The sequence below is a fragment of the Aulostomus chinensis genome, chromosome 3 (assembly GCF_037954235.1).
Source record: "Aulostomus chinensis isolate RoL2024-O1b breed Wild chromosome 3, RoL_Achi_v1.0, whole genome shotgun sequence".
In the NCBI taxonomy this organism is placed as follows: Eukaryota; Metazoa; Chordata; class Actinopteri; order Syngnathiformes; family Aulostomidae; genus Aulostomus; species Aulostomus chinensis.
The window spans coordinates 16,979,071-16,992,722 of NC_141322.1; the positions used below are offsets into that span (position 1 = coordinate 16,979,071).

General features: G+C 40.9%; 2 protein-coding genes across 9 annotated transcripts in view; one reads left to right on the forward strand and one right to left on the reverse strand.

The window, feature by feature from the left end:
• The window catches only part of LOC147267934 (RNA-binding motif, single-stranded-interacting protein 2-like), a 45,089-nt gene extending 34,611 nt beyond the window's left edge, over positions 1-10,478 (reverse strand). For 3 of the 6 annotated variants that reach the window (XM_086199110.1, XM_086199108.1, XM_086199114.1), the window contains exon 1: positions 10,337-10,478. In XM_086199110.1, coding sequence (XP_086055236.1) covers positions 10,337-10,408 — 72 coding nt within the window. In that variant the 5' untranslated portion in view covers positions 10,409-10,478. Of the gene's footprint in view, positions 1-9,802; positions 9,974-10,145; positions 10,262-10,336 lie in introns of those variants that run through there. The other 3 variants (XM_086199113.1, XM_086199112.1, XM_086199111.1) reach the window with 3 other exon arrangements.
• Positions 1-13,652, forward strand: part of LOC147267935 (low-density lipoprotein receptor-related protein 1-like) — a 156,853-nt gene that overhangs the window by 33,640 nt on the left and 109,561 nt on the right. The window lies entirely within an intron of this gene.

The following is a 13,652-nucleotide window of genomic DNA, read 5'->3' on the forward strand; positions in this document are numbered from 1 at the left end:
TCTGTGCACTTTCTACAGAACAGCAAGGTGTGATAACAGTGCAGCATTCCCACACTCAACGGGCTGAGCAGAAGCGGCTTTCGACTCTCCCCTTCCTTTAGTTTTATATGGGCGATGCGATGCACCTTCCACTCGTCAATCCGTCTCTAAAGTTGCTGATCCTACCTCCCCACTTTCAAGTCAGCTCGGTTGACACAGAGCTCAGGACCCTGCAAACGTAGACCTGCTGGTCCTCGGCTCAGATCTAAGAAAGTGTGAGGCACATTCAGTGTCTGGCATCACTGTGGTTCTTTAGACAACCAGGCTTTCTCCCCCCCTACCTGTTCACCTTGGCTGGTTCATGCAGTTGGCAGTGACGTTTGGGACCAGTCCAAAACATCTGACACATTAAACAAAGGAATAGATAAATATATACTTGGCAGAGGGCCAGAGGGACAAAGGTGGCGGTAGAGGAGAGTTCAGCGAGGATTCTGCAGAGTCATTTGCAAAGGAAAAGCTGGTTTGATACAAAAAAACTCAGAGAAACCCAGTGGACAGCACTTCTATGTGTATGTAAGGGTTTTCATCTTGTGTATTTATCAAAACAGACAGACAGAAACAGCACGTTCCCATGTGTGTGGCTGTGGCGTGTGACAGCTACCGATATCGAGTGGTACACTGCAAGGAATACACATTTTGAATCTTTCTCCTTATTACAATACACAAATGCATTACATTTAAATCAATCTCAAAATAATTAGTCTGAGCTGTATGTATGAATCAGTGACGCGCTGCCACCATCATTCCCATATCCGATCTCTGAATAATATTATATTAGCATGAACAAACATAGAACATCTTTTTACTTTTCAAAGTCAAAGTTTCAAGATTTTTTTTTTATCATCATTAGCTTAAATAACAGTTGGACTAAGCTCTAAAAAAAACCTTGACGCTACTGGCAGCTGCTTAACTTTCACCTCACATAATACAAAAACAAAAATAAAACGTAAAGTTCTTCAAACCAACACAACCACTCCTTCAGAGCGATGGCATTTTCATTTCATTCCATGAAATGGCAGCTAGCTGGGAGGATCTCACTGGAGTAGTATTTCTTCAACGTCATGGTTGAAGTACATATTGATATTTAATACTATACATTATATCTTGAATATCTCGTTATGTTATTGTTCTTTTCATGCAATTTTGTGCATAAAATACTTACAGATTTTCCACCTCACTATACTTGTGTTTTAAGGATCATTTTTTTGAAGACAAAAACACACACACACAAAATTGAGATTATTTTGACTTATACTGCACACTTGCATTTACAGCAATCCACTTGCAGGCTGGTATCACTACACCATTTCTTAAGTCATTTGGTACACTGTCATTGTAAGTTTTGTGTTTTTCCATGTGCTATTTAATACACTTTAGTCCCATTAATACACTGAGACAGAGATAACAATTTTTTTTTTTGTTTTAAGCTAAATCCTCATCTTTTCCTAAGCCTTACCAAGTTTGTGTTTTTGTGTCTGAACCTAACCCGACCTTAAACACAGCACTGTCCAACCTATCATAAGACAGCTGAAAAGAAAAAGAATCCAAAGAATTCTGAACTCATATTTCATGGTCGTAATCCCAGCTCCGATCAACATCCAGAGTAATGCAGGCTCTGCCCTACGTTGGCTTTGATCACATGATCACTGAGTGGGAGACAGATATGGCAGCCAGGAATCAAAACCTGCAAGTGAGTCAAAACCATGAAATGTCGCCAGTACATCTCTTATAATTCAGCCGAAATCGACACTAGTGCGACATTTGTGAGATTTGCGTCAAACAATAGGCATCTATGGGCTTAAAATGACATGCAGAAAAGAAGGAATGCATTGTTATGGCATGCCAAATGTCCTTAAAAGTGGTGTGTTATTTATACGCGATCCCATGAGATCACATTGCCACTTGTGATCAGATCAGTGTACTGTTGGTTTTTTCAGAGTTGCTTTAAACTGAAAATAGCAGCCTGGTGCAGCCAAAAAACTAAAAGGGCAGATGAGAACTTCAAGGCTCATTCACCTGCCCTCCCAGCAGTCTAATGTTTGGTCTCCGGCTTGTCCCAGATCTGCCCACATCCCTGGGACAGGTAGGGGGCCGGAGGTCTAACTGGCCGGACTGTTATGAGCTGCTAGACCCAGGAGTTTGGGGTTGTCGTTTGTCAAGAGCACGAGGGGTCCCTATTCCATGTGTTGGCACCTCTCCTGTCATACTGAGGCGTGGTCAGTGGTGCTGCGCCCTGATTCGTCTTTCAGGCACAAGGTCATTTCCCCCTCCTCCTCCTCCTCCTCCTCCTCCTCCCTTCACACACGAGGGCCCATTCACGTCCTCATTCTTAAAGTAAAGAGTCTGATCAGATTTTTTTACTCTCTGATTGTGGAGTGACTCTCATTGGACTGGTCAGGTTCTCAAATCTACTGAGGTGATCAGCCTGCTTGCCACAGTGAGACTAAACACAAACTCTCCACTGGGAGCACTACATCACCTGGAGCCTTGTTCAGAAGTGTGTCAGTTAAGGACATTTTCTTGGCTTCGCCTCGGACGTCCATCTCTTGCTGTCTTAGAGACGTGACAGTGCCCCAGTCAGTGCTTGGTGCAGGGTCAGGGGAGCCTCACCTGTGCCAGACTGAGGCTTGGACTCTCTCTCAGGCAAGTGTTGACTGATGAAAACTTCAGCTTTCGCCAATACTGACATCCATTCAAGAGCCATGCATGTGCAACACTGAAAAAAAGCAGTCACCCAGAGAGTAACTCCAGTTCTATGAGACCATGTACAGCCATTTAAGTGCACACCCATCTGGCCCAGTCTTCATTGTTGAGCTTCAAAGACAGACAAGCAGGTGCGAGGTGGTTTTGTAGGTGGGAATTAAATAGCGTGACCCCTGATTGGGTACGAGTGCAAAAATCTTATTAAAAACTCTGTGGGTCAGCTTCATTCAGAATTATGAGTACGATAAGTTTGTTGGTTATAGAATGTCAGTGTTAGACTCCAGATAATTGCTGCTCTGCCGAGCCCATGCTGTGCAGAAACCAAAAGCATGCTGCTATCTTTGTTATGCGAGCAATGGTTGCCTTCGCCCAGGCAACGTGTGTGTGTTATTGACCCCAGATAATTGAAACAACTAGGAGTTCTGCGACAGATATTTTCAAAGTCCAAGTTCAAAGACTACAGCCTCTTTACCGCTGGCCAAAAAAACCCACTAACATCTGGCATCTGTCTACAATGGGAACAGGTTTAATCGGTATTCACACTCAGGTCAAACGACTCTACGGTAGACACAGGACTCAAACACAAGCCTGGTTGTGTGCAGTAATTTGTGGCCCACTTCACATTTTGGACACACAAATAACAAACCAGCCTGATATACAAAGATATGAAGAGAGCTTATCAGACCCACCGGTAACTTCTCCAACTTTTTCTCATCTTGGCCTCAATTTGAACCCATCAGTGTTCGAGCTCTCAAATCCTTCAGTCAGCAGTGATGATTTTCAAGCAAAAGATCCAAAACAGTAACAACAGAGACAGTCACTGCCCCAGATGCTGCGCTCTAACATTTCTTTACTCTGTTTTCCGTCGTGTTAGCTGTGTTCATGACGTCTAACTTGACGCACAAACAAAAAATAAACAGGAAGGCTCGTCTGTTCGCAATGGGAAATAGATTCATGGGCTTTTATTCGCAGTTTTACCTTCCTTTTAAAAAGAAAAACCTGCACTTGTGAAAATTTTTAAAAAAATTAGAAATAATCCATGAGAGGGAATGTGGTCTTTGCTGGGTACACTTTGGAACAGCTGAATATACACGCAAGTACTAACAAATGTCATTCATTCATATTAGACATGTTCTCACAGAGGTTATCTGCTGGATATAAACACAATACTATCAGCTTCCTTTATTGCCCATGACACAGAACAGCTGGAAAATTGTCAGGTTGCCAACTGTAAATAGAACATATCCAAGTTTGTGGTTTACTCTGATACAGTAGTTACAGTAGCATGGAGTAAATCCTGCAATTAGTTACCTGGCTGTAACTTCACTTCTTTAGAAGCGGCCATAATTGAGGGAACGCCTTCCGTATGCCACGCATTCCAGAAACTCCGACTAAGATTGCATTGATGAAGACGTGATCCTCTAGTAAGATTATTATTATGGTAGCTTATTTGAGTTGTGTGCCTGCTGAATTATAGAATAATTCTCCCAAAAAATATAGCTGATGATAAAGGATTTGATCAATTGTGAGAAAACACCTGTACTCGCAATTTCTCTGATATCAAAGTGCAACAGTGCTGTCAAAATTGACATTTAATTCTTTTTTAAACATAACTTCAAACCTATTTGTCAGTTTTACTGACCGTCTCTGAACGTCAGCACTGAACGGGACAGAATGTCTTTTACGTGAATGTCTTTTCGTCTTTTGGTAAATTGAACGTGCTGCCTCTCAGAGCCAGAAAAACCTTGATTTAAACAGTCAACACTTAATTTTTTTACACAGCTTTATCTGGAGCTGCAAATGCCATCTTCTTATTGCCTCCTTCTTGCACCATTTTCTGCCCAAAGTCCAAACTATTCCAACTGAATTTTAAGTATTTCCAAATGGTGATTATCTTAAGAGTGCAGATCTCTGCATCTGCTACAGACAAGTTTGGCAGCTTTGACTGTAAATTCTCCATCACTCATGACCTACATTCAATCCTCCCCTCTCCTTCTTCAGAGCTGTTTGGTGGTTGACATTAGCAAACATCTTTCAGGTCCATTAGCGCCACCATTGATCTGGAGTGTGAAGGGACTTCAGTCCGAGCACAGCGGTCCAGGCACACACCAGACCTCAACAGACGCACATCGATAGTGTGATGTCACTGTGTCTTCACGAGTAAGTGGTGTAAACATACAGCACAGAACAAAACCGGTGCACAATGAACATAGAAAGTCGATTTTCAGCACATTACAAAAACTCACTCTAGTAGTTGCACATATTGGTGATCAGTGATTTTTTTTCTGCTCTGAAATCGGGATGGAGCTCAAAAATTCCTATTATTTTGTTCAATTTTCAGTATATATTCGCTGTTTTGTTTTTTTAGGCTATCAGTAACTGTCATTTCAATGTCAGCCTTTAAAAATCCACCACCAATCATCCCGTATTCACAACCTGCACAGACTTGAACCTTGTGTGAGATACTGTAGGTACAGCCATCCATCACACTGAGTCATCGCACATTCAATCTAATGTTTCAACGTGACTGCAGGGTAGCACAGAAACAGTCGGAAACTGTTTGGAAAGCCCCTTTTTTGTTGGTGCATTCAAGGACACGTGACACCCCACATCTGATATTTGATGAGACGGACGACTTGTGAGATTAAAGAGTGGGTTCAAGCACGATCCCATCATAAAATCAGGCTTAGATTCACTAAACACTCACTTATTATAACTGTATATATTCTCATAGGGAGAACATGGAAAAATGTGAACTTGCATGTTTCTTTTATTCAAGGGTTGTTTACTCGCAAATTCAGGGAGTTAAATGGAAAAATAAACCAGTATTTTAAATACTAGAGTTACTTGCAATACACAGTAGCAAGAAAAACAAAAGGATAAACATTACCTTGTTGTATTTTTCCTTATAAAATGAGCATGGTTGCATCCTTTATATAGACCCCACAAACAAGGCGCCATTATATGGTGTGTGTGTGTGTTTGGAGTGGGGGGGGGGGGGGGGGGTCCTACATGCGTCTGACCATTTCTGTAACTTTCCGGAACAACAGTATGATTGTGTAGAGGTACAAAAAAAAAAAAGAAATTTAAATGTCTTTCTCTCTCTCTCTCTCTCTCTTTTTAAAAATGCAATTATTGCGTTTTATGTATTCAATCAGGCTTCAAAGGGCAAAAACCATGTTCTCCACGTGACTAATTAACTAACTAATTAATTCAGATTAATCAGGCACACGATGTGTTACATATCAGCTGAACTCAAGCAGACCAGGCTGGTTTCAAAGTGTCAACAGATGCATTCATTCCTCATCCATAATATAATCCGAGAGCTAAAGTCAGTCTTTCCTCAGTGTTTTTATTTGCCTGTATGACAATGTGTGAGCTTTTTAACCAGATCCTTTTTTCAGGGAGCATTTTATGAAATCGCTTCTGTCAAATGCGTCAGTCACACTTGGGGAATATAAGTCAATGAGCCTGTAAAAAATGTGCTTAAAAACCGGGGTTACGTAAGGCAGAGCGAGGAAACGGGTGACGTCAGAAAGCTAGCTGGAAGTTACGAGGTCAGATTGTTCATTTAAAAGACACACAAGAGAATTCTGCTACTCCGCCGTGTGATGAGTCTCATTTTCAGTGAAACTATTAATTATCATTTTAATGCTCCACCTAATGTTGCGTTGTAATCCAAATTAAAATAATCTCACACCATGTAGAAATGAGAACACCACAAAAAGCACAAAGCCAAAGACACTGGATGAGGCCCTGAACGAGACGCCTGATACCTTTGAGAGGAGACAGGCTGCTCAGTTTTCCATTCAGGAAGCTTTACACGGAAACAACCAAATTTGATTTGAGAACATTAATTCTATTTATTTGAGGGAGGAAATGAGGTGCTGAGTCAGAGGAGGAGCCAGTGGCTTAGACAAAACCAAAGGACTTCAGACGTCATGTAATCACCGCCCACACACAAAGAGCTTTTCTCACCCCTCGAGGTGTTTATGTTGTGTCCGGACTTTTAGTTTGTGTACTCATGTGACTCACGTACGGCAGAATTTGAGTAAGAGTCAGAGAGAATGAGGTGGAGGAGGAGAAGGAGGTGGTGGTGGTGGGAGGAGGAAAGGTTAGGAGTCACAACACTGGAGCTTTACCTCTCCGTGAACTTCCCTACAAAACCGGCTAGAGGGGATTTTTGAGCACCGGAACAACTTCAGGAGACTTTGAGCATCTAGTATAAAAAAAGATTATGGATCTGTGTTAATCATACAGGGGGAGACGGCGATGGCGGTGGTACTGCAAGGTTTGTTAGTCTAATTAAATAGCTATTATATGGTGACATTCACAAGCCAAACTTTAACATGAAATGCATTGACGAAAAGGAAGCACAAGTAGAAAGCGTGAAAAAATGGAGAGAAGTGCTAGAGTCAATTGCTGAGGCTGCTGGGATGCTCTGCTATTACGCCAGAGGCAAAAACAGAAACCCCTTATTTAAGACATATTCAGCTGTAATCTGGTTTAAATTAATTAACTGCTCAAAAACTTGCTAAAAGCTTCCAAATTTGACCGCTCATTTGATTTTGTATTTAATGGAATACAGTATCCAAACTAAATGTATAGAAAGTACATTTGACACGAAAGGCTACACATTCATATTTATTTAATTTCAGTTAGTCGTTGAGTCACAAAGTCAATTTTAGACACGAGCAAACTTTTTGAGATGGAACAGCAATAGCTATATTTTAGGAATATTTTGGCCGCATTATCATAACAGTCAGATTGGTCAAAAAACCGTCAAACTCTGGAGGACACGCATTCAAAACCAGAAGAACACAATGGACCTCATTCATGATGTGTTCTTGAGCAGAAATTTGTTCTTACACACATAATTACTTTTGTAAGTCCTTAATTTAGTCTTACAGGCAGGAAGTAAAGCCTGATGGCTCCAGAGTGCCTCATTAATGAGTCCTAAAACCTGAAAAATAAGTTGTTAGATGTCCGGTTCCCTCTTGTCAAAGTCACTGAGCTAAATACCTAATATAAGGTCTGTGCCGTTCACACTAGCTTAAGATGTGTTAACGTTTTGTTCTACATTGTAAAATACATCAGTAAATACCGCTTTCAGGAATTCTGAAGCCTTTATATGCCTTACAATGGCTGTTGCTGACAAGTATGAAGCTAGTTGTGGTGACTATGACGTCAATCAACCACACTGAGGTTGACTACTAGCGTAACGTTAGCTTTGTGCTGCTAATGACTGTATTTTTGTTTCAAGAACAATAAAAGCAGTGTTAATTTATGAGGATGACTTTGAGTAACAAAATGTGAAAGTAATTATTTGCCGCAGAGCATTTTTGCGCAATGATAAAAAAAAAAAAAAAACAGTAAAAATCCAATCTTTTTTTGGTCAAGGGAGTCCAAGATGACGCTAACTTCTGGGCTGGCATAAAAATGTTTCAATCCTCCTCTTATTTGTAACTCCTCACTCCTGACATCTATTGGAGCAAAGAGTTACTACCAGGCTTACTTCCTGTTGATAAGAATAAACTTCAATAAATCCTATTTCATGAATAAGGCCCATTGTCCCTCAAATGTTCTGATGACCCAATAATCTACAATAATCAACTAAATCTACAGTAAATACCCCAGCGGACTATTACATCCTGCTTAATTCATTCATTTCTAATTAAAATCTTAACTCCCAATTTAACTTAATAGAGAAACATTGTTCTTTGACATAGTATAATTGAGGACAGCGGAAATTGATTCTCGTTGAAAAACATGGATGATACCAGTCAGTACCGCTGTGTAGGCCAGAGCTTCTGCCACGGTATATCTGGTTGAATGTCACAGCGTTGTGGTTTACCGGAACAACCCTGCAGGTACAAGCTTGCCACCACCAGGCGATTACTTCACTTCTCCCCTAAGATGCTGTTATCAAAGTAACCCAAAACAACAAATTCCAAGTTAGCAACCAGCAAACTTCTTGACAAAAATTTGGGTTCTTTTGGTGACAGATGGTTAACAAATAAACTTTATAGAAACGTCTCCAGGTTAGAACTCGGTTTATCCCTGAGGTTAGTTTGTGATTAGTTGATAGAAACTACAGAGCAGAAAGTCAACGGGCGGAGCCAGACGCCCCTCCTGTGCTGGCAACACCACCATGGAGCAACGTTTGGCTAACACAAGACTACGGTAACACTGTGTGCGTGTGTGTATATATGCATACATACACACACACACACACACTTCATATATATATATATATATATATATATATATATATATATATATATATATACACACACACACACTTTCATACAGAAAATGTTCTGTTTATATAAAGAATGTACATGCCTCTATTACACATATTATAGGGGAAAAAGGCAGAGCCAAAATGAGAAAAACTGAACAGCCATGACGTTTCCAATTGTCCAATTGCTACTACAAAGACAACCTTTAAAAAAAAAAAAAAGACATTCAAAAGCTAAAAATAATTCGCTTTGATAGTTGAAGAAAGATATTGTCTCTTCGTGGTGAAAAATTAGGTCCACCCTCTGTGTGTGTGTGTGTGTGTGTGTAGGCAGTATATACAACAGAGAATTGAAACATAATGCCATCTTCCTCAGACAGTGTTGACATCAGATCTGGGAGGCTGAGAGCAGTCAGGCGGTGCCCGACTTCAGACAATATGTCAAGGTACATTTCCAACACGCCATTTAGAGTTTAAAAACTCAAAACAACACAGTCACATGAAAAATAAATTACCATCACTGCTCCTGACCAACAGAGAGAAGACACATGATACATGAGGACTCCTGCCAGAAAAAAATATAATAAATAAATAAAAAAGGGAGTGAAATTTTGTACAAAGACTACAGTAACTGATTTTTTCCTCCACAGATTGGTTTCAAAAGTGAGAATGTAAACAGTGAATGTAACCACCAGAGCGCAATTCATAATTCTGGGAATGTAGGCTAGTCATCATGGTCTGTTGGGATTTTTCGAGGGGTGGGGCATATTCCGCTTTCAGATGGGAAACAAGGGGGGAAAAAAAACTTTGCAAACTTACGCGCTATTGTAGACAATGAAGGCCTGATTTAGCTCTGGATACGAGCTTCCAAGAGCTGACGGAGGAAGAGGTAGAATTCATTTAGAACATATCCCCTCAGCCAGCCAGCCAGCCAGCCAGCAGCCGTCCGCCCTCCCTACCCCCACTTCCACAAACACATCCAGGCACGGACGCGCTATCCCAGCACGGTACAGTTACCCACAGAAGTTGCTCTCCACCATTGACTTTTTCAAATGAGTGAGCAGAGGCATATCGACATCCTGGCTGTAGCACACCCGTACACAAATACTACCGAAGCGGGCAGCAGGCTAACATGACAGGCGCCCGCCAGCGGTACTCCTACCTGGGCTCACCGCGGACCACGGCTGCTCTATCGCCGTCGTTTTACTCCCCGAAGTTAAATCCAAAACGTTCCGCTTTTCAAGGACACTGCAGCTCACTGTCACAAGCCGTTTTCCGTCGCGACAGACGCGGGCGTATTGCCCTGCAGGGTGAACAAGCCGCTAAATTAAGGAAAAGCCTGATAGCGTTTACCTTTTTGCTGTTTCTGCTGTTATAGCCGTTGTATGGGTTGATTCCTGCCCTTGGCGGTACGGAGAGCAGCATTTTTCTCGGCGCTATGTCCGGAGCAGCGAGCACAGCCCAGGCTGCCAGCTGACGTCAGAGGCTGGGGAAGTGAGTGCCTGGAGTCCCGCTGCTTGACTGCAAGTGGTGCTGCTGCAGCAGGACAGGGGCCCCCAGTGCTGGCCCCTGGGCTCCTTCACATGGCTCCAGGTGGTCCACACACACACAAGAGGGGATTAGTTCAAATTCATCCACCACACAGTGCGTTTTCACGTACCAAGAGAGGGTGTGTGAGAATAACCGGAGAAAGAAGCTTGGTGCTGTGAGGGTGGATTTGCTCTGTTGTTGTCTGGAGGTCCTGAAATCATTTCCCCCTTTTTCTCCTCTATTAGAAGCAGGGCTGCACTATTGATGTTTCCATGAGGAATGAAGCCAGGGAGCGGCTGGCAGTTCTAGGGGAGGCTTTTAGAATTAATGATAAAATATAAGTTACCAAAGAGCATCGTGTAGGACAGTGAATTCGATTTGGTTTACTGTCATTTCGAGGTAATTTTACTGTTTTCTCTTCCTTCCAACACTTAGGACCTAATAACCGACTCAGGACAGCGAGATTTCATGTACTCTGAATTTATTTGAAATAGCAATATTAGGCTATTTTGTCTAAATAGTTGATTGTCTATGGGACCAAATAACATCTTCATAGGTTTATTCAGGCATCCACTGTCAAAGTTATGAGTGGTGTGTGTGTGTGTGTGTGTGTGTGTGGGGGGGGGGGGTACACCTTGTTCAAAGCTTTCCCAACATCTCTCAAACACTTGGCTTAGTCTTAAAAAAGTTTAAAAAAGAATTGGAAAATGTTCATCCCAATTTACCAAAGATCAAAGTAACGCTTCTGTGGTTCATCAGATACTCCAAATCCCCCAAAATTCTATTTTCTGTGCTAAATGACCAAAAGAAAAAAACAACAACAAGTTACTATATTTGCAAGTCTGGAAACTGCACATGGATATAATTTTTGCTCGGGGAAAAAAAGCTTTAACAATGTACCACTTCACAAAATATTTAATGACTTATTTTGTTTCAGCTGATTATCTGCTACGTGTCTAATCAGAATCCCTCATCCCTTTGAATATCAAATATCCCAACTAACATTTTTGGACCTTGATGTACAATGTACTCCTTGTAAAAATAACGTTTATTAAAAAAAAGATTTCAAAGAGAACATTTTACATAAACATGAGCGTCTGTGGATGAAAAAGTTATTTATGAAAAGCTGAGCTTGCAGAAAAAGAACTTTCATAGCTAAAGAACAGTGACGTTCTAATTGCTTACAGTAAATCATTCAGCTACACATTTTCCAAAAAGTCAGAGCATTAGAGACGTTCGTGCCAGACAGCTGAACTGACATGGTTTCCTCGTCATACTTTCTGAATTTTTTTTCACACAAAAAAAGCAACTGCTTGTCATGTGTAATGAAGTTGTAATAAATGTATAACAACAACAGCAGCCTTTAACCCCCCCCAATACACACACACACACACACACACACACACACACACACACACACACACTGTTTGTGTGTACCCTCTTTGATTTTGCGGCTGTACTCGTCTTTGCTTGTCTAACCTTGTCTCTTTGTTTGTATCGATTGCTCAGCGCTTGGCAAACTTTGGAGTAGACATTTGCGACACAATATTACACTATCTTAATATATATATATATATATATATATATGTATATATATATGAGGTTTATTTCAATTCAAGATTAGTATTGTTGACCGCTTATTTCTGTAATAAACATTCATTTAATGTAAAGCTTTAAAGTTTGTTAATGCTGTTTTAATTACTGCATTTTAACCTTCTTGTATCACCTGTATTTTCCCTTCTAAATGGGCTTTTCTAAGTCGTAATCAAATAATGAATTATCCAGATTTGGCAGATCCAGATCGGCTCTGTTAGTGGGTGCGTTAATGCTGGTAAAGAAAAAAAAAACTGCGTTGTTGATGTTTATCAACTAAACAACACTCTGATTTCAGAGTGCATATTCCTCTGCTAGAGACCAACTTAACACCGGCACAGGTCATAAACTAGAACATCATTGGATCGAAATGTCATTATTAAGGTTTTCCTTCCCCACCGCCTCCTCCTCCATCCCAGTCATGACCTCATCAGAACCTTTCACATGAAAATATGTCTGCCAGCAGCTGTTACTGGGGCCAGGCAGAAATGTATTATTTCCAGGTTGAGCAACCCAGGTCATGACAGGAGAAAAGCTCCTTGTAGAGATGTGGGCCCCCTTCCTGTTTGTGTTGTTTTGGCCAACTTTGTCTTGACCAAATGGAGGACACTTCTCTCAACACTTCGCAGAGTCGCAGAGTTTACTTTTGCTGTTCAAATAATTGGCTAAATGAATTTGGAATAAGTACTGAAAAATGGATTTCTAAATTTGAATTTTTTTTCTATTGCAATTTGACACACACACACACACACACACACATATATATATATATATATATACACACACAAAATACATACATTTGTGTCACTTTATCAACACAACTTTTAGATTTTAGTGTTTAATGTTACATGTGAAAATGTTGCGTTTTTTTTTCATTTGACACATGCATGCATCGTCATGTGATACCACCATGCTGGCGTGATCGTCCTAAGAGATGATTCATCTCTAATATTTGTAATTAAGGAACCTACATGCACTCTGTTTTTAGATATTTACAGCTGAACAAAAAGCCACGGCATTTGGGTGTTCACAAGTATGTAAAAATGCTATTGAAATTCTTATTTCTCAAAAAACAAATTCGCTAATTTTAACAGCACAATAAATCTTCTTTGTGTCCAAAGTTGTAATATCCTCTGGGATTTTTTCACGTCTTGCATTTGTGACAGTGACAGTGACATGGTCCTGTGTGTGCTGCCCTTCATCAAACTGATTCAGCTGCCATTCCACCATGTGACACTATTTTTTTTCCCGTTAATACACGGTAATGTGATTAATTATGCAGCACAAATCGAATACAAATAATTTTTTACACGAGCACAGTGAGTCAGACAGCGTGTCAAGTCTTGAGGGAGCTATCGTCTAAGCACATCTCCAACAAACGCTGCTTTGTAAACGGTGTGAGAGACAAATATCTGCATGGTCCATGCCGACGATGTGTCGTGCCCACTCCAGTAACGTCCCGCAGTTTCCTGTGAAGGTCACAGACGGAGGCTGTTAAACACCAGACACACACACACACACACACACACACACGGTACTCACCCTA